Source organism: Sinocyclocheilus grahami, unplaced genomic scaffold (genome assembly GCF_001515645.1).
Source record: "Sinocyclocheilus grahami isolate Dianchi unplaced genomic scaffold, SAMN03320097.WGS_v1.1 scaffold816.1, whole genome shotgun sequence".
NCBI classification, from domain to species: Eukaryota; Metazoa; Chordata; class Actinopteri; order Cypriniformes; family Cyprinidae; genus Sinocyclocheilus; species Sinocyclocheilus grahami.
Genome location: NW_015505995.1, coordinates 92,629 through 112,929, shown reverse-complemented (window position 1 = coordinate 112,929; position 20,301 = coordinate 92,629). Strand labels below are relative to the sequence as shown.

Genomic DNA, 20,301 nt, shown 5'->3' with positions numbered 1-20,301 from the left:
CACACACTGATCGGTCAGGGTCTTGAGTCCAGCTTCAGGTTTTTGTCTGCATAATCATGTTTGTTATTTCATAAAGCGCTCATCATTCACAGCAGATTTCTGGGTGTTATCAGTTTTATCCCTTCCAATGTTAATCCACATCCCCTTTCTGACAGTCTGTCTGTCTCTTTATGTTCCCGCCCACCATATTAAGCAGCAAGAGGAGGTCATAGACACCAGTGAGGGCCGAATGGGTCTCTTGGGAGACTGGAGAGAGGTGCCCACAAGAGTGCTGTGGCTTTTCTCTCTGTCCTTTATGTAGTCGGGCCCTCTGGCTCAACCTTACTAAAGTGTGTGTTTTCATGTCTCAGTCTGAAATCTGCTGACTTCATTTCCTGCCAAGCAAACCGTAACATTGCAAAACCTTCATATTAATGTTGCACTTCCATTACGGTGACACCAAATGCTCAGCAAAGCATTAAAACACCATCCTAATACAGATTTGTTATTGCCACATTGAGTATATGATAAGAGACCTTCTGAAAGCACTAAACTAAGGGGTGAATTCACTAAACAGACACTCTTGCATACAATATTTCAGTGTGAACTAAACACATGCAAATTTAATCAGCCACAATCTCTGATGGTTTGTCCAAGACTGCAGGTAGTAAACAGAATAAAAGATATGTTTTTAATCAAAGGAAAAGAGTAATATACAACTGACTTTTTGCATTTTAAAGAGCTATTTTAGTTGCCCGAATAACCGCTGTAGTACGGTCCCAGTAAAGTATGTCAAATTGTGTTAATCTGCCGCATTTCGTACCCAGCTAATAAAAATATGCTCTAAGAACGTTTTACTAACATATCAATTTAGTTACGAAAATGTTATTTCTGATGTTCTCTGAACATTCAAAACGTCCAGTTTTTTTTAAATGTAACTTTTTTTCATGGTGATACAAACATTGTTGTACATGTAGTAACATTTAAGGAAAAAATTTTTTTTCATGAATGGTGTATAAATAACATTTTGAGAACATTACTTAAGACCAGATAACTTTAAATGGACATTCTGTTAAAGTTACTGGAAGAACGTTTGTTCATAACTTTGAGAAAACCTTGCCAGAACGTTAGCCAAAGTTTTCTGTTAGCTGGGTAACCACTTCGTACTTAATTACGACCCAAAAGATTGTGAATTGTGCAGTGCAGATTGATTTCAGCATTAAATTTGTGGGCGTGTTTATGCAGTTACCCAATTTGCATAATTTGCATTGAAAATTATGAGTGCTAAATTGAGCGAACTGATTAAATTGAACACTAAAGGATGTACGGATGTAAATAATGCTATTCATTCTGAGTGAATTCTCCCTTAATGGCCCGTTCACACCAAGAACGATAACTATAACCATAACTATATTAGTGCCCACACCAACGGGGCGCTAATATAGTTGATAGCGTTTTGTTTATTATAAGCGTGCACTGCAGTTTTGTTGTTTGATGCTTTAAATACTCACTCTCTTTAAAGTCGGATGCATTCTGATTGGCTGTCAATGTTTTTAGTGTTCAGCAGCTCTAAAAAAAAATTGTTCAATAATATCATTCTTCTGTGTTGTTATCGTTATACCTGTGGTGTGGAAGTTGCTTTTCTCGTATAGTTATGATTTATTCTCTTTATAAAGTTATCGTCTGTGGTGTGAATGTAACACTTTCAGTTGCTTTGACTGAAGCTGTTAACGAAATTTGGACATAAAACGTATCCAAATAGATGCTAATCTGTTGACAAGTGCTACCTGAATCCTTGTGTGTACTTTTTAAATCTTTTTCTTTCTTTTCTGTTCTGTTCTTTACTTTCCTCTTCTTCTGGCCATCTCACAGCATCATGCTTGCGTTTCTTTTTATTCTTTCCTGTTTGCCAGGTTATTAGGCTGCTTGAAAGAGTCACCACTTTAACCAGCGTGAGTCTGTCAGTCACCCTTAGCGTCAGACCCAAAGAGCTTTTGCCACCAGCCTAGCGTAGCATCTGTACTGTGCTAGATCAGCATTTCCCTTTCCTCAGCCCTTGCGCTACGATTAAAGACCAGAAACCTCAAAAAAACACCCCGAAAAGGGCCTACAGCACTGGTGCTAGTTGCTAATCTCCAATTTACATTCTAAACAACATGCTAATTCTAGCTTAAAGTCAAATTAATCTTGGGTAATTCAGTGCTGGAGGTCTTTGGGGTCTTTTTTAGGATGGGATTTCTTTAATTATATGTTTAAGCGTACACAATGAGAATAAAAGTGGCCATGAATGCACAACCTTCCCTGCTGTAGACATCAAACACTGAGCAAAGAGAGACACAGGTCTCTAGAACTGTAATTATATTAATATATGAGTGTAAACAGAGATGTTTGTAAAGAGGCATTCATGGCCATTATATGAACCTCTTTCTCTGATTAGGTTCTCCAGATGTACTTGAGCTTGTTTTGATGGTGTGTTGTGATCCTTTGCAGATTCCAGATTGGAGCAAATGCTCAAGCCGGAAGGATCGCAAGGAGAAGAAAGTAGAGAAACCGTTCTACTCAGACTCCGAAGGAGAATCTGGTCCAACTGAATCAGAAACAGAGATGTTTGCTGCTTGTAAAGAGGCATTCATGGCCGTTATATGAACCTCTTTCTCTGATTAGGTTCTCCAGATGTACTTGAGCTTGTTTTGATGGTGTGTTGTGATCCTTTGCAGATTCCAGATTGGAGCAAATGCTCAAGCCGGAAGGATCGCAAGGAGAAGAAAGTAGAGAAACCGTTCTACTCAGACTCCGAAGGAGAATCTGGTCCAACTGAATCAGCAGATAGCGGTAACTGTGGCGAATGCATATTCATCTCATAGAATATTGTCTATGGGAAAATGTTTATATAAACAACTAAAAAATTATGTTTAAAAATAACAAAAACGAATAAGAATTAAACAGAGATGTTTGTAAAGAGGCATTCATGGCCATTATATGAACCTCTTTCTCTGATTAGGTTCTCCAGATGTACTTGAGCTTGTTTTGATGGTGTGTTGCGATCCTTTGCAGATTCCAGATTGGAGCAAATGCTCAAGCCGGAAGGATCGCAAGGAGAAGAAAGTAGAGAAACCGTTCTACTCGGACTCCGAAGGAGAATCTGGTCCAACTGAATCAGCAGATAGCGGTAACTGTGGCGAATGCATATTCATCTCATAGAATATTGTCTATGGGAAAATGTTTATATAAACAACTAAAAAATTATGTTTAAAAATAACAAAAACGAATAAGAATAAGCACATAGCAAACACAAAAAATTAAGATGAAACTAAAAACTACTAAGAAAGCTGATAGCATGTTGCTAATTTAATTATGTTTATTACAAGAAATGCTTAGTGCATACAAATATTGGAAAATAAGTTAATTCACATGAGATTCAACACTGATTCCTGTCGGACATTAGTTTGTTGCTAAGCTAACGACTCTATGCTAATCAGCACAAGAAATACACATAGAAAATACTAATTTTAATTAGATTCCCTATTCTTTTCATTCATGAATAAAACAATTATTTTATCTAAGTATGCATCATCATTTTGAATAAAAAATCATATGAATTCTGATGTTAGCATATTGCTAAGCTAATGTCTTCAAACCTGTATTACAAAAAATGCATAGTACATGCAAATATTGGGAAAAAATTTTCAGCACTGATATCGGTTCAATTTTAGTTTTTTCATCACAAAGAAAATGTGACATCTTTTTTAGTTTTTTTCATCACAATTTCATCACAAATTTTTCATCACAATTTTACTCGCTCTCCTGGTAGAATCAGACTCGGGCAGTGGTTCAGCAAGCGCTAGCGGCAGTGATGAAAGCGGTTCCGGTTCAGAGAGTGAAGAGAGCAGAGAAGAGACCGAGTCTGAGGAGGAAGAGGAAGATGAGGAGGAGGAAAGGAAAAAAAGGAAGAAGCTGGACAAGACCAAAGCAAAGAAGCAAGCAGAGGAGAGTGCAGAGAGGTGCGCCATCCACACAATACACCAAATCTGTGTCAATTATAAGTTCTGATCAGCTTGTTTCATCTTCTGCTCCATCATTCCCACAGCGAGCAGAGCAGCGGTGCCGAGGACAGGAAGCGTGGCAGGAAAGCAGTGAAGAATCAGAAAAGTGCTTCAGAATCAGAGAGCGAATCAGAGAGCAGCGAATCAGAGGATGAGTCGGAGGAGGAGTCAGAGGAGGAGTCTGAGTCCGACACCGACGTCAGGAAGAAGAAGGTCGGGCTAGATTGAATAGAATACTAGCTTATTACTTTGTGAATACCTGCATTATATACAGTACACTGCCTTCTATTTTTTTTATAATAAATTAAACTTAAATGTAGAATGCTACTGTTGTCACATGAGTTGAATAGGAGCTAAAACAATGCAGACAATGTGCTAATAAATAATACTATTATACTATTTTAATGTTATTCACACGGGTAAGCATTAACATAAGACTTTTTCTTGTTTCGCTCAGACGCCCGTATCAAAACAACCTCCCAAACAATCCAAAAAAGAGAGCAAGAAGGAGACGCAGGAAATGTCTTTGCTGGATCTGGATGACTGTGAGTAAAACCTTGAACACATACAAGACCAAAGACAAATGCCCGACTGTAAAAGCACATAATATGCACGTAAACATAAAATGTAAAAGCACATCATTTGTCTTTCTCTCTCTCCCAGTTGAACCAGCTCCAGCATCAGCTCCAGTGACTCCGGTTAACTTCCTGTCCATTAGTCTGGTGTCTGATCTGGAGGGTTTGTCACTGACCGACACTATTCTTGCACCTACAGTGAGTTTTAGGCCAAATTGTAAATTGCAATAAATACAGCAGAAATACTGTCATAATCTAAGGTTATCATTTTTATTATTTTCAGAATACAAAACAGAAAATCATATGCAAAGCAAGATTTAAAAAAAAAAAAAAACTTTTTTTCCCTATTTTTCCCACTGGAAATGTTTTTTCTCTCTTGTTTTAAAGGGGTCATATGATGTTGCTAAAAGAACATTATTTTGTGTATTTGGTGTAATGAAATGTGTTTATGCGGTTTAACAGTTTATTTATAGTTTATTTTCCACATACTGTACATTATTGTTTCTCCTCTATGCCCCGCCTTTCTGAAACGAGTCGATTTTTAAAAAGCTCATCGGTCTGAAAAGTGAGGTGTGCTCTGATTGGCCAGCTATCCAGTGCTTTGTGATTGGCCAAATACCTCAAGCGTGGGACGGAAATGTTACGCCCCTACCATACTGTGATGGAGCGACGAGACAAAAACATAAAAAAAAACATTAAAAGCAAGGCATTTGTTGCATCCAGTGGGGACATAATTACTGATTATAATGACTTATACTGTCTTTTTACACGTTGCGTTGCATCGCGCCGCGTAAACATAAAAGCATGTCTGCATTTGTGATCGGAGAAATGACAAACAACAAGTGCTACTCTACACTGCAAGTTGATGTATTTCCTCAGCGCCCAGCACGGATCAGCTCCAGGCATGACAAAGACCAAAGTAGTTTCGCTTCCACAACGAAACACAGCGTCTTCACGACATGGCGGCGGCGGCGGCAGCAACAATACTACAGCGAGAATAAAAGTTACGCCGCCTTTCTTTGCGTGAACATTTGGGTGGTGTTATGCAAATCTTCCCACACAGTGACGTAGACATGTGGGGGCGTGTTTAAACGAGGCGTTTTAGGAGGGCGTGGACAAGTCTTAACTTTTATAAAGAATATCTCTTTGGGTTTGAGACTTTAGTCTTTGCAACTTTAGGGATCTTATCTATTCATGAACAGCTTGTAACACTGCAAAGAGAAAGGAACATTTTAAATTGCATCATATGACCCCTTTAATCATAAAAGTTTTGTTAGATTGCTCAGAAATGTAATATTTAATATTATTTAAATTTTAAATATTGCATTTCAGACTTTTTTTCCCCTCAGAACTGTGAAAAATATATACTCATAATTGCAAGGAAAAAAGACAGAAATGTGAGAGAAATTCATAATTACAGGTTGTACATTTTGAATAAAAAGTTCAAAATAACAGCAGTTTCCTGATATAGAAATCTTTTGTAACATTGTCTTTACTGTCACTTTTGATCATTTTAATGGGTCCTTGCTGAATAAAAGCATTTATTTCTTTCCAAGAAAAAAAATCTTACTGACCCCACACTTTTGAACGGTAGTGTATAATAAATTTTGATAAATTTGATATGAATAAAATCACTTCTGTTTTCTCACAGACCATTGCACCTTCAGGTTTGATAAAGATGTACGAGCTCCTGCATCGTATAACAGGTGAGGGTCTTGCGGTTGAGTATTGCTTCAGCCGGCAGCCCTTCAGTCCAGACCCCAATATGGTGGCCGTCCAGATCCAATTTACCAACAACACCAACTCCGAGACCAAAAACCTGCACATCGAGGATCCCAGGCTGCAGTCCGGGATGAGGATCCGAGAGTTCGCTGAGATAGGTCTGCAACCCAGCGCAGTACTTCTACAGCAGCTTTATCTAAAACTACTTCAGGTTTATTATTGTTCTGTTTGCATTGTTCTTTCAGACGTGTTAACAGCAGGTGAATCGGTTACCGTGGTGATGGGCATAGATTTCTGTGATTCCACGCAAGCAGCAAACTTCCAGCTGTGGTGAGTGTTTAAAAGGAGCTAAATTATAAACTTCTATTTCCTGATGTCCACTTGTTACCCAGATTGCAGGACATTTGACTAAAGTTTTTTTTACGTGTTGCTACATTTTTCAAGACTTTCACAGAACATTCCAAAGTAACAATCCCGTAATGTTTGCAAAATGTGACCCTGGACCACAAAACCAGTCTTAAGTCGCTGGGGTATATTTGTAGCAATAGCCAAAAATACATTGTCTTGGTCAAAATGATTGATTTTTCTTTTATGCCAAAAATCATTAGGATATTAAGTAAAGATCATGTTGCATGAAGATATTTTGTAAATTTCCTACTGTTTATTATTCAAAACTTGATATATTTATAAATATGCATTGCTAAGAACTTAATTTGGACAACTTTAAATGTGATTTTCTCAATATTTATAGTTGTATTATGTTGTCCTATCAAACCATAGCTATTGTCTGTCCTATCAAATGTTGTCCTATCAGACCATACCTACGGCCTGTTTTCCTAACAAACATCAATGGAAAGCTTATTTATTCAGCTTTCAGATTATGTATAAATCTCAATTTCGAAAAATTGACCCTTATGTCTGGTTTTGTGGTCCAGGGTCACAAATAATCAAATGAATTGGTCTTTAATGTTATTAAAATTCGCATAACAAAAAAAAAAAGCTCTAAAATAATTTAAAAACTGGACATTTTGAATGATCGGAGAACATTCAGAAATGTAATGGGAGCAGTAATGAAAGAGAGATATTCATAATGTAATGGGAACAGTAGCAGAATCTTCATCTTGACGTTAACTAAATATAGAATGGTCCATTTATGGTCATAATTTTGCTTTTCATGACCATTCTTCGCCTTTAGAATTAAACGGGCTGCATATTTCTTTATGTAAATCACCTTCATTATGATTGGCTCATCTCCATTCATATATATATATATCATATAGCAGTTTCTTGACTCCAATTCCAAGCATCTTTGTTTACTTTTTTCAGTACTCACACCCGCAAGTTCTTCGTTTCCATCCAGCCACCCGTCGGGGAGCTAATGACACCAGCATTTCTGACAGAAAACGACTTCAAGAAGGAGCAAGGTGAGAGAACGTCAGCCCATTCTCGTTTTAACACTCACAGTTGCCCTACTGATTGCTCATTTTCCTCAAAACATCTGTCATTTTTCTCTTCCTATGTAGTAGTGTCTCTCTGAAATTCGTTGATATGAGAAAGAGAGAAGATTTTATGTCTCTCTTTCATTATTCATGAAACATGAATTTCATGTTTCATGGCTTTTCCTAATCTGAATTCTTCTATTGTGCACTAAAATGACATACTTTTGTAACCAGAATTTTGACTCTTGATACCATAGACCCCTTTCTCATGTACTGTCACCATTACATAGCATATGTTATAGCATGGATAGTGTGTGAATTGAAATTCAGCCTGTGGTTAGTTAGTATGCCGCTAACACATCTGTTAGTTTAGCATATTAACGTATTTGTTTAAGCATATTAGTTTAACAAACTCATGTTTTCCTCTTCCGTGGGCTCGTTTTGCTGCTGTTCATTAGAGAATCTTTTGAATGGTAAGTTTCTCTGATGTAGCCGATTAGCGCAACACTTACAGTGTTGCTACACTTACTCTTCCCCTATAGTTCCTGATTTGTTCACACAGACACACACAACCAGCTAACAGGGAACGTTCTCAGAACTTTGGCTAATGTTCTGGCAAGGTTCTCTCAAAGTTATGATCAAATGTTCTTCCAGTAATGTTACTAGAACACTTGCTGAAAGTTATCTCATCTTTAATACTGAAAAACGTTATTTATACAATGGAATTCATTTTTTGTGAAACATTTGAGTCTGACATTCATCTAACATGTATGTCATAAGTAACATTCCCATAATGTTTGCAAAATGATGAAATGGAATGTTCGCATAACAAAGAAAAAACATTTTCAAAACTGGACATTTTGAAAATTCAGAGAACATTGACAGATTTTTGCACATTGTGACGCTTTCATGACTTAATCGGAATGTTAGCAAAACGTTCTTAGAACATATTTTTGTTAGCTGCACACCCTCTTCATGTTATTCTAGAAATGCTTTTGCTTCCAGCTGCTCCTCCCTCTTACCGCAGTCTCCAGATATCGCCTTGGCGACTGTTACCATGACTATGCATTTCCTCACAGCATGTCAAGGTAATATTATGCTGCATCTTAGAAACACTGAACCTGTCCGATTGACCCTGAACCATCACGACACTTGTGAGACCAGCACGCTCAGCACAGCTCACAAAACCTGTTGTACATAAACAGCTGCCTTCCAAGGTGGCATTGTTAATGACTTTTGAGCTTTTAAGTGACTGAATTGTAACACTCTTCGTGGGCTGCGGCTTTGTTAATGCACAAGAGACCAGACAGACGTTCACTGTTGAGTCCAATAGTCTGACATTAGCATGCTGCTAAGCTAACAATGCAATTAATTACATGGAATTCATTTCTATTACCTTAATAAAATAAATGTAGAATTTTTCCAACACTGTTCACAATCTGGGTTGACAATTCCAAGTTGGGGTTTGTCGCAATGCACTCTGGGCATCTCTGGGCTCCATCAAATGTCTCGGACAGTTTGATGGAGCACTGATCTGACGAAGAGATGCTTTCTGTCTCTTTTCACAGGTAAACTGATGGGAATGAATGAAATCTTGGAGAAGCTGACGCTGGGAGAGAAATGCGTGAACGAACACGTCATCGTTGAGAGAGTCACGGCCACCGCCAACTTGAGCAGAGTACCATGCGGTTCAGATAAAGAGTGCAGGTAACACACACACACGTGAAGTCAGTGGTCCTTTCCCAAATGAAGACTTTTGGAGTCCACTTAATGTTGCATAGACTGTAATAAATGGCTGAGGGACTTGGAGAAGCTGACGCTGGGAGAGAAATGCGTGAACGAACACATCATCGTTGAGAGAGTCACGGCCACCGCCAACTTGAGCAGAGTACCATGCGGTTCAGATAAAGAGTGCAGGTAACACACACGTGAAGACAGTGGTCCTTTCCCAAATGAAGACTTTTGGAGTCCACTTAATGTTGCATAGACTGTAATAAATGGCTGAGGGAGGGGTGGGGGGGGTGATGTCATTTGGGACGGGGTCTCTAAAGGCCCGTTCACACAAAGTATGATAACCAGTGTTGGGGGTAACGCATTACAAGTAACGCGAGTTACGTAATCAGATTACTTTTTTCAAGTAACTAGTAAAGTAACGCATTACTTTTTAATTTACAAGAGAATATCTGAGTTACTTTTTTCAAATAAGTAACGCAAGTTACTTTTTTCAAATTTATTGCTCTCCTGCCCCCATGTTGAAAGAAATCACAAGATGTTACTGTAGTTCTAAATATGAATATGCATTAATTCATCTCACTCACACAAAAAAAACAACAACACAGATTCAGTGTTCCTCAAAATGAATAAAAATAATGTAACTGTGTTGAAATTTCTTCTTCTGCATTCTACTGTACGGACGTAAATGTACTTTCCCTTCAGCCTGAGGCTTATTCATTTCACTTCTGGTTTAAAAAAGACTTTTATATTTGCCAAAAATAGAACTTTTTTATTTTAAAAACAAACAAGCAAGCCCTGTCCAGATTTAAAAAGTAACGCAAAAGTAACGTAACGCATTACTTTCCATAAAAAGTAACTAAGTAACGTAATTAGTTACTTTTTTTATGGAGTAACGCAATATTGTAATGCATTACTTTTAAAAGTAACTTTCCCCAACACTGATGATAACTATATTGATACAGTTTTAAAAATCAGGCCTTAACTAGTTGTATGAGTATTACAGTCCCTCCAGGATTTCGTGATTTTTTTTCATGATTTTTGTGTTCAAAATGACTGATTTTGTGGTGGTAATTTCCAAAAATCTGCACAAAATTTGAGACGTTTATTTATAATTATGATCGTACATTTACCATAACTCTTTTTATTACAATCAACCATGTGATGCTTTTTATTTTGTCATTCATCCTGTTTCTTAATCACTCTGATGTGTTAATAACTTAAAACAGTACTGCCCTCTGAAAGCTGTGCCTGATATAAATGAAATCTCTGTCGATTTGACACTTATCGTCATACCACCCAGTCAATAATCACTTATACTCACTTCATTTCGCTCATGTCCAGTGGTTGTCCATCTCAGACATTGTTAACTGCTTGCGTTTGATTCCACAGACAAGTGCATATGTCGCAGATGTTTGCGTCCACTGAGATAGCAACAGCAGAATTTCTTTTGTCATCTGTTGTCATCCATATTTTATTATAAGGGCCCATTTAACCCCACTCTGGTGTAATGCATTAGGATATTGCTTTGCAGTTATGTGAGTCCGGTGAGAAAGTTTCGCTTTCGCTGTTTCAGACACACCACTCGCTGATATCACATGAAAATAATGCATTAGAACTTTAATCAAATTGGGATAATTCAGTTAGTAATTATAATTTAGCTTTTTGTGAGACCTTAATTTTTGCTATTATGCAGGATCGCAAAAAAGGCGGCATTTTTTGATTTTGCGTTGGATTCAGTGATCACAGAATCACGAAAATTCCGCGGCGGGACTGGTATTAGTTATATTTGAGAGGAATTCGTATGTTCATGTATATTTTATGTAGGTTTGATTAAAGAGACCATTATTTGAGTATGTTAAACTCTTTCATTCTTCGCTTTTCTGCCTGTATTTCTGGCCTGTGATCTTTTGAAATCTCAGTACACCTCCTCCTCCTCCTTCCGCTCCTGTTTACAGATTCGCAGGTAAAACGGTCAGCAGCGGTTGTCTCGTGCTGGTCACCGTAACTACGAAGGAAGGCGGCGGAGCTCAGCTGACGGTGAACTGTGAGAAGATGGTGATCGGAACGATGCTGGTTAAAGACATCCTGCAGGCCCTGTCGCAGTGATGGCGCCCCCTACAGTCAACACCCTCCTACTGCTGCTTACCGCATTGATTTGTATCTCTGTGTAGATATTTCGCCCACGTGGACTGGCTTGTAGCATCAAAAATATACTTAGAACTGACGTCAGAACAGCGAAAGTAACATTCATGGCCCTTAATCAGGATGCTCCTCTTATGTTCTTCTGTTGAATGTTGCATGGCATCAGAGACAATCTTTACACCATAAACTCACCTGAACTACTGCACAAACCTGCATCAATTTCAATTTAGAAGCTCTTTAGGATATACAGTACATGGCCGACAGTTTTTGGAAACCACCTTGTAATCCACAAGTCAGCAACCGTTAATAAATCCATCTGCTCAGTGAAACAAGACTAATAATCATCTGAGTGATTCATTTGTTGCCTTTGTGATCTTCCTAAAATCAATAGAAACTCTGTGCAGTTTATTTTAGTGTTTATCTGTCACATTTACTGAATGCAATGTCTTACATCAGATGCCAGACCGCATCCACATTTGTTTCCAGAGACCGCTTCAAACTGGTTTAGAAAACATGAACTTTGTTGAATTCTCTGGAACATTTTCTTATTAGTTTCATAACACAGTATGAATTCACTGCCTTCATGTTGTAGCAACATCTCTTTCGACAGGAAACTTATGTCTTTTCTGTAATTGCCAATGTGTAACTACTGAATTAGGACTATGGACTGGTGTATCACCTGACATTCATCAGCTTCTTGTTCTCCTGAAGCTCTCAGAAGAATATAGTATCTCACAATATAGTATCTAGATATTTTAATGCAGTCTGGAGCTGTTTATCCTGGTGAAGACACTGTTAGTAGTTAGTTTTAAACCTTTTTTTGTTATGATGATGTGCTTGATGGCATAAACCAGATCTTCCTCCTCCCCTGGGTTAAAAATGAAGTCCAGCTTTACTGACTCGTCTCTGTGTGACTGTGGGAAATCATGTGCTGTTTGAATATTATATCTCTATTTATTATAAAGAGTTTTAAATGTCAATAAAAGAGTACGCATACTCAAATTAAGATGTCTTCTATTTTTTTATTTTATTTTGATGTGTTTGTATGGTTTGAGATTTATACAGATAGGTGTGACCGGGGCAAGTTGTCACACTCTATTCCAGTTGGTTTATTTACGAAAAGCAATTTCTTTATACTCGCATAACTTAATGCCTTGTCTACTAAAGGTAATTGAACGATTTCGTCGTTATTGTATAATAATAAAATTCCCTGAACATACGTTGACCGTTGTGACAACATGCCCCAATAGCGGTTACAATGTAGCAAAGAATATTGGCTTTTTCATCTCGATTTAAATTGTAAAACTGTCAAAATATTTTTTTTTCTCAATTTCTGATCACAAATGTTACAGACATTATTTACAGACATGATTATAATTGACACTTTTTTCGTATGTTTAATTTATGCATGTTTAAAGCACATTTTTAGTTACTGAAGTATAACCCTCGTGACAACTTCCCGTGTGACAACTAGCCCCGGCCTCCACCTTGTGCGTGATTTGCTAATGCTGGAGTCATGCAGCTGTTTCATTCAAAAATGACTGAAACGTGTTCTGCTTTGTGTCGTCGAGCAGCGGCGGCCTGAACTGTTTTATAAAGTTAAAATTAGTGTGTTTCTGTCTTTTTGAGCTGCATATAGACGCCCTAATGGATTTCTGCAGGGTAAGAGTCGGTCTATGTGTGTGAAAGAGGGTCACCGTCTTACACACACACACAGTTTCAGTTTTTTAACGGTGCTAATTCTACATTTCTAACTCCAAACATTTGCAGCTTAGCTGTGTATGATGAAAATAGTACAAACACAATGTACACAAACTGAGACAAACAACAAAAGGCAATTTGCTTAAGAAAGAAGTAAAGAAAAAACAAGTAGCATAATTGCTGTCTAAATAGGGAGCTCACTAGGTTTTAAGACACCCACATTATAAGTTTTTCATAGTTTGGTAGGTTGTCTCAAAAGTGTTTATTCGTAATTTTGAGGTAGAGCCAGACATCCTAGCAAGCTGAATATAGGCATGCTCAAAAAGTCAAGTACAAGTAATGTTGCCCTTTAGTTTACTAGTTGCAAGTAGACTTAAAGGAAATGTTCAGCTAATATGACAGTTCCGTCACCCTTTTGTGCATGTGCCATACTGTTTCTTTTAACAGAGAGAGAAAAAGCACTGCAATGCCGCTTATGGAGATCCTGGTGCTCACAGGGCCTTTGGGCTGTTCACAGGAGCCAAACCGCAAAACGTTTGGAAACACATCACAGGTGAGATCCACACACACACCGATACCATCAAGTGAATGTGACACTGAAACAGGCCATAATTGCCTAATTAATAGATGTTTCTGGTCTTATTGTGAACAGTTCATCACTGCCTGTTATTCCTTCATCATCTTTAATCAAAATGTTAGGTCCCATTAAGGTCAACATAAACTAACAATGAGAAAAACTTTTGTTACAGTATGTATTAAAGAGGTCATATGACATGGCAAAAAAAGAACATTATTTTGTGTATTTGGTGTAATGCAATGTGTTTATGTGGTTTAAGGTAAAAAAAAACACATTATTTTCCACTTACTGTACATTATTGTTTCTCCTCTATGCCCCGCCTTTCTGAAACGCGTCGATTTTTACAAAGCTCATCGGTCTGAAAAGCGAGGTGCGTTGTGATTGGCCGAATACCTCAAGCGTGTGACGGAAATGTTATGCCCCTTACCATACCTTACCATCATACAGTCTATGGTTTCCATGTGTCCGGCGCGACGAGACAAAACCAATAAAACCCATTACAAACAAGGCATTTGTTGCATCCAGTGGGGACATAATTACTGATTGTAATGACTTATATTGTGTTTTTACGCTTTGCGTTGCGTATTGCGCCACGTAAACATAAAACCATGTCTGCATTTGTGATCGGAGAAATGACAAACAATAAGCGGTACTCTACACTGCCCAAAAAACTGTCAGAAGCGCCAGACTGTCCTTGCAAAGTTGGAACTGCCCCACTTTATAGAAACATTATGTCCTCTTTTGGAAGGCCAAACAAAGTAGTCACAACGAAACACACAGAGGCTTGAGTGAGCGGCGGCCGGCGGATTCGACAAAGGAGGCTTGCGGCAGCCACATGTGACGACCCCGGGCTGGACTCCGCTTCGTCCACGGTGAAAGCCGATCCGGCGATTGAGAGCGCGAAGTTGATCTTTTTCCTCAGCAACCAGCACGGATCAGCTCTAGGCATGATGAAGCAGATATCGTCCTCTTTTGGAAGACCAAACAAAGTAGTTTCGCTTTCACAACGAAACACACAGCGTCTTCACGACATGGCGGCAGCGGCAACAATACTACAGCGAGAATCAAAGTTACGCCTTCTTTCTTTGCGTGAACATTTGGGCGGCGTTATGCAAATCTTCCCGCACAGTGCCGTAGGCGTGTGGGGGCGTGTTGGAGCGAGCCGTTTTAGGTAGACGTGGCTGACTCTTAACTTTTATAAAGAATATCTCTTTGGATTTGAGACTTTAGTCTTTGCAACTTTACGGATCTTCTTTATGCACCAAGAGCTTGTAACACTCCAAAGAGAAAGGAAAACTTGAAATCGCATCATATGACCCCTTTAATCTTTGTTAATTATTTAATAAAAATACAACTGTTCAATGTTTGTTTATGTTAGCTATATACATAAATAATATTGAATAATTAGTTAATGTTAAAATTAACATGAACTAGATAATAAATGCTTTGTAAAGTGTTGTTACTGTACAGTAATAACTTACTCTGATAGTCTGATACTTTCCGCTGATGTCACTGAGGCCACACAGACTATTGAATAATGTTAACCAATCAGCAAATAGATATTTAAGAATGTCTTTATTATACCTGCAGATCCTGGTATGTAACGCACACTATTCATTATCCTTTTGGTTAAAATCGAGACCCGACCTATGTTTTTTTTTCTCATAATGTGACATAATTTCACTTTCACTCAGAAATATGTTGTTTTACAAATGAAAAATTTGTTTCGGATGGCAATTAACATTTTCAAAAACATCAAAAAGAGCCAAAACTATTTTTTTGAGTATAGTTAACTTTTATGCACTTTAAAATGTACAGTATATATATATATACATACCCTAAGCCAAAACAGATTTTTTTCATTTAAATAAAAAAATTTATTAACAATCTAACTTTAAAAAATAAATTATATTGAAAGCAAACAGTGTCATAATTACAGCAGAAATACCAAAAATATTGTACTCTATATGGAGGGGGGTACATTACCTTTCCTTGGAGAATATAATTTTTTAATATTTGAAACATGTTTTGTCAGAGAAATTTTATTCTATCTGCAAAGTTTTTACTGGATATTTAGATGTGGGCTTGTCCAAAAATTTCTCTCAGAATTTGCTAGTAAATTTCACAAATTATTACAAAGAAACAGCAAGTAACACATTGAATTATACATGAAATTTTGAAGTAGAAAGACTGAAACAGTATTTTCAATATTATTACTTACAACTTGACAATGCATAAATCTGCATCATGTTTCATACTTTTGGGCACGCCCTGTCGTGCCACATACTTTTGCCCCAATCACGTTGCATACTTTGGACATGCCCCCATCATGTTACCAGTCCTGGGGAAAGTTACTTTTAAAAGTAATGCATTACAATATTGCTAAAAAAGCAACAAATTAAGTTTTTATGGAAAGCAATGCATTATTTTACTTTTGTGTTACTTTTTCTCCTCTGGCCTGGGCTTTAGTTTTTTAATATAAAAAGGTTTTTTTTGGACACACCCCTGTCACCTCACTGTGAGTGTGAACGCCCCTTTAGTCCGACTCTAGGGTGTGTCTGGTACAGCCTGGGTTCAGCACAGAGAGAGTGTGTGTGTGTGTGAAATCAAATGAGCTGAATCATAGTGATCACTGGAGCCCTGCCCCCTTCCGTCTGTCTCTCTGCTGAGTCAGGCCATGAATGGGAGACGGGCCAGAGAGACAGACAGTGCACATGATTCACACACACACACACACACTCACACACAGGGACGGGAGGTGGTGAGGCTGTTCTAGCAGACCGAGTGTGCGTGTGATGGAGTGAGCATGGCTTTAGCACTAGCAGCACTGTGTGAGGTTTGAGCGGGCCGGTCACATGTTTAACAGGTCAGTGATGAACACACAGCGGTATGATGACCTCCACTGGACCCACGGCAGGTCGGTATAGGAAACCAGGTTCGGTTGTGTGTCTTTTTGCCTCTGTAACTCTCTCTCTTTCTCATAGATGGTTCGGGCACAGCCTGCTCTCCGCTGGTTAGCAGAATGCTGTTTGCTCCAGAGCAGCAGGATCCTCTGGCTGCCGTGCCCAGCGTTGATGAGCTCAGTCTGGGCCTGCTGTCTCTGAGCTTCCCCTGGTGGAACCAGCAGCCCTGGAGCCGCCCAGAGTCCCAACCCTGCTCCCAAACGCCCGGTGAGTGAACCTGTGTGACCAGCGTAATGTTTAAATGTTAAATGGCCACTCCTATCTGTCTGTTCAAGCTAGTTTCAGACACTTTCTAGGAATATACAGTAATATATAAATAATTTTGATATGAATATATAAATAATAAATAAAATATTTTATACTACAAATTAAAATATATAAGATAAAATATATAAACATCCCTTTACAAAAGCTACATTTACTTGAGTTGCAAAATTTTATCGAGAAGAAAAATAAGAATTGACTTCAGACTGTCTTGAATATTGTTTATATTGTTAATGTATATGCACTTTATATGCACTTCACAATCAATGTATGTGTTTTTGTGTCTGTTATATGTAATATAATGTAATATATACTTTTATATTTAATTGTTTATATGATTTGTATATTTACTGTAAAATGCATCATATAAATTGAATCTTTATTGAATATATATATAGTTATATATATAATATATAACAGTTTATATTGTTTTATCTAATATGTGTATTTACTGCAAAATACAAATTAATTACTCTTCATTGAATTTATGATTCTCTTATTTGTTTAAATACGTATAACTATACATATATACAGTGTTTGTATGTATTGAAAAGCAATTTTTTATTTTAAGCATAAACCTCAGATAGTGTTGTTAGATGTATATATAATATATATATAAAATATCGATAAAGAAACTGCTATTGTTTTGTCAGACCTTCCAGAACAGTGTTGATGGATTGTTCTGGAAGGTCTGAACTGTAGTGATGTCTCATATCTTGATTTCTCACTCATGACTAATCATTTTCACACCGTTCACAGAGGACAGAATGCTGGATTCATCAGCGTTGGCTTGCATTTCATTTTGACTTTCGCTTTAGCTTCCCTATTCTCAGATTACAAGCGTAAATGCGTGTGTCCATCCATGTTTTAAATGAAAGCCATGATGTGCCTAAGGTTTGTTCTGACCCAAATCCAGTAATAGAGGGATACACACACACACACACACACACACACGCACAGACCGAGCTGTTTTCTGCTGTCTCATCCAGCACTTCTCTCATTCATTCAGTCTTTTCACAGTAATAGTGTTATTTTCTGACAGAATTTCAGACAGATATACACAAATGATAAACATGCCACCAAACTCACAGCACTGGTTGAGCCAGAAGTTGGGCAGTTTGTAAAAAGTAGCTAATACTCATTTTATTTTCATATTTATATTTTATAAATATTGTTGTATTATTTATTGGTTAAAACATGCTACCTTTCAAAACTATTGGCTCGGAAATTTATTTATTTTTAATATATTTTTGAAAGAAGTTTCTTATGCTCATCATGGCTGCATTTATTTGATCAAAAAACAGTATTATTGTGAAATATTTTTACAATTCAAAATAACAGTTTTCTATGTTAATATATCTTAAAAAGTAATTTATTCCTGTGATGCAAAGCTGAATTACTCCAGTCTTCAGTGTCACATAATTCTTCAGAAATCATTCTAATATGCTGATTTGCTGCTCAAGAAACATTTCTGATTATTATCAATGTTCAAAACATTTGTGCTGCCAATTATTGTTATGTAAACTGTGGTACATTTATTTTCAGGATTCTTTGATTAATGTTATGTATATTTATGTATATATGTTATATTTTGAAACACATTCTTGAAATTTTGCAATTATGATTTCACTATAATAAGCAATTTAAAGATAAAATTTAAGTTTAAATTTAAAGGATATAACTGTCAAGAGACAAAAACTGTTTAAAAAAAAAAGTTGCTCTGTCTCATAAAAATCACACTGATTCTCTCCTGCAGCGCTGGATCTCTTGGGTGCTTCAGAAGGCGGTGATTCGGGTCAGCTGCACGCTTTCCAGGCCCACGAGTCTGCATCTGGAAATCCACTGGAGCACTTCTCCAGCCTGATTGCGGCGCTCGAACCTCACTCTCTGCTGCACTCAGGATCCAGCAGCCCCGTCAACTCTGAGAACAGCGCGATCTCGTCAGGATCCGACCACCTGGTGAGCAACAACATTCCGCTCTGATACCCAAAACCCTAAAGAGTGCAGTGGAAGCTGTTTCCATAGCGACAGTTTCAGTTGTTCCAAAGTTACAGTAAAGTTGTATCTGTATCCGTCTCTTTTAGGTCTCTCTCAGAGTTTCTCCTCCGTTGCCCCTGATGCTTCCCGAACTGCAGGCGGAGAGTGTGAAACTGGACACAGATGCCTGTTTGGAGCAGAACCCCCTGAACACCTTCACGAATGCTTCCAGTGCTCGGGCCGAGGGGTCAGTGGTTGGGTGCTGGTCCACAAGTCCTGTCTGGTCCGGCTGGGACACTTTGGGCTTGAACAAACCCACGTTCTGCATCGAGAGAGAGGCGAAACTGCATAAACAAGCTGCAGGTACAGTGACATTAGCCACCCTGCTAAACAGAACAGGAGGCAGTATTTCTCTTAGATTCACTAAAAACGTTACTTATTTAATAAAAACCAGCTAGTCAGGGCTCCGAGAAACTCAAAGCAGGTGTTTTGCGATGCATTTTAGTAAGTTAAATTGTTTTTACATTGACATAGCATGTTATTAAAAATGTGATGCTCACAGTGTGAATGCAGATGGCAAGCTGCTTGTTTTTAGCATTTCACATTGGGACTGTCATATTTATAAGATGCAATGCCAAATGAATCCTGTAAAGCCTACTGTATCATATTTATCATATATATGCACATTTCTAAAGCCTCTAAATTATTAACATGATCAAAAATGTGCTGAAAAAAAACAATCTACTACATGTCTTCTGACATATGATTGATATTTTACACCTTTTTAACAAGTAAAAGGCCTTTTAGTATGAGCTAAAAATGAATTATATTAGGTGGTGGTTCACCTGTCTTTTTGATGTGAAATCTACTGATTTTTATGATGTAAACATAATATTGTTAGTAATATTTCAGGATGAACACTTGCTGGACTGAAATAACTTAGGTTTACTTAATTATCCATACATACATTTTTAGAAATACCATGTTAAAATGTATCAAATATGATCCATCAGAGCCAATGTCTATTTGTTCATCTCTCAATCATCATTGTATTGCATTGCAATCGCACCAAACAACATATTTTTTACAAATTAATTTTTACACATTCTTTTTATATTTTGTCTAAATGTTCATTAAACTGTTCCATTTCTATATATATATATATATATATATATATATATATAT

At 37.5% G+C, this 20,301-nt stretch overlaps 2 protein-coding genes across 2 annotated transcripts in view; both read left to right on the top strand.

Moving 5' to 3' along the window:
- LOC107562274 (AP-3 complex subunit beta-2-like) overlaps positions 1–12,615 on the top strand; it is a 50,268-nt gene extending 37,653 nt beyond the window's left edge. The window contains exons 16-25 of the mRNA XM_016246897.1: positions 2,697–2,811; positions 3,791–3,980; positions 4,067–4,235; positions 4,480–4,567; positions 4,686–4,795; positions 6,249–6,477; positions 6,565–6,649; positions 7,646–7,743; positions 9,327–9,465; positions 11,448–12,615. Coding sequence (XP_016102383.1) covers positions 2,697–2,811; positions 3,791–3,980; positions 4,067–4,235; positions 4,480–4,567; positions 4,686–4,795; positions 6,249–6,477; positions 6,565–6,649; positions 7,646–7,743; positions 9,327–9,465; positions 11,448–11,598 — 1,374 coding nt within the window. The 3' untranslated portion in view covers positions 11,599–12,615. The remainder of the gene's footprint in view (positions 1–2,696; positions 2,812–3,790; positions 3,981–4,066; positions 4,236–4,479; positions 4,568–4,685; positions 4,796–6,248; positions 6,478–6,564; positions 6,650–7,645; positions 7,744–9,326; positions 9,466–11,447) is intronic.
- Positions 12,616–13,147: 532 nt separating this feature from the next.
- The window catches only part of LOC107562273 (cytoplasmic polyadenylation element-binding protein 1-like), a 13,022-nt gene continuing 5,868 nt past the window's right edge, over positions 13,148–20,301 (top strand). Inside the window, exons 1-5 of the mRNA XM_016246896.1 lie at positions 13,148–13,296; positions 13,783–13,888; positions 16,897–17,082; positions 18,896–19,098; positions 19,224–19,479. Of these exons, the coding sequence (XP_016102382.1) occupies positions 13,282–13,296; positions 13,783–13,888; positions 16,897–17,082; positions 18,896–19,098; positions 19,224–19,479 (766 nt within the window). The 5' untranslated portion in view covers positions 13,148–13,281. The remainder of the gene's footprint in view (positions 13,297–13,782; positions 13,889–16,896; positions 17,083–18,895; positions 19,099–19,223; positions 19,480–20,301) is intronic.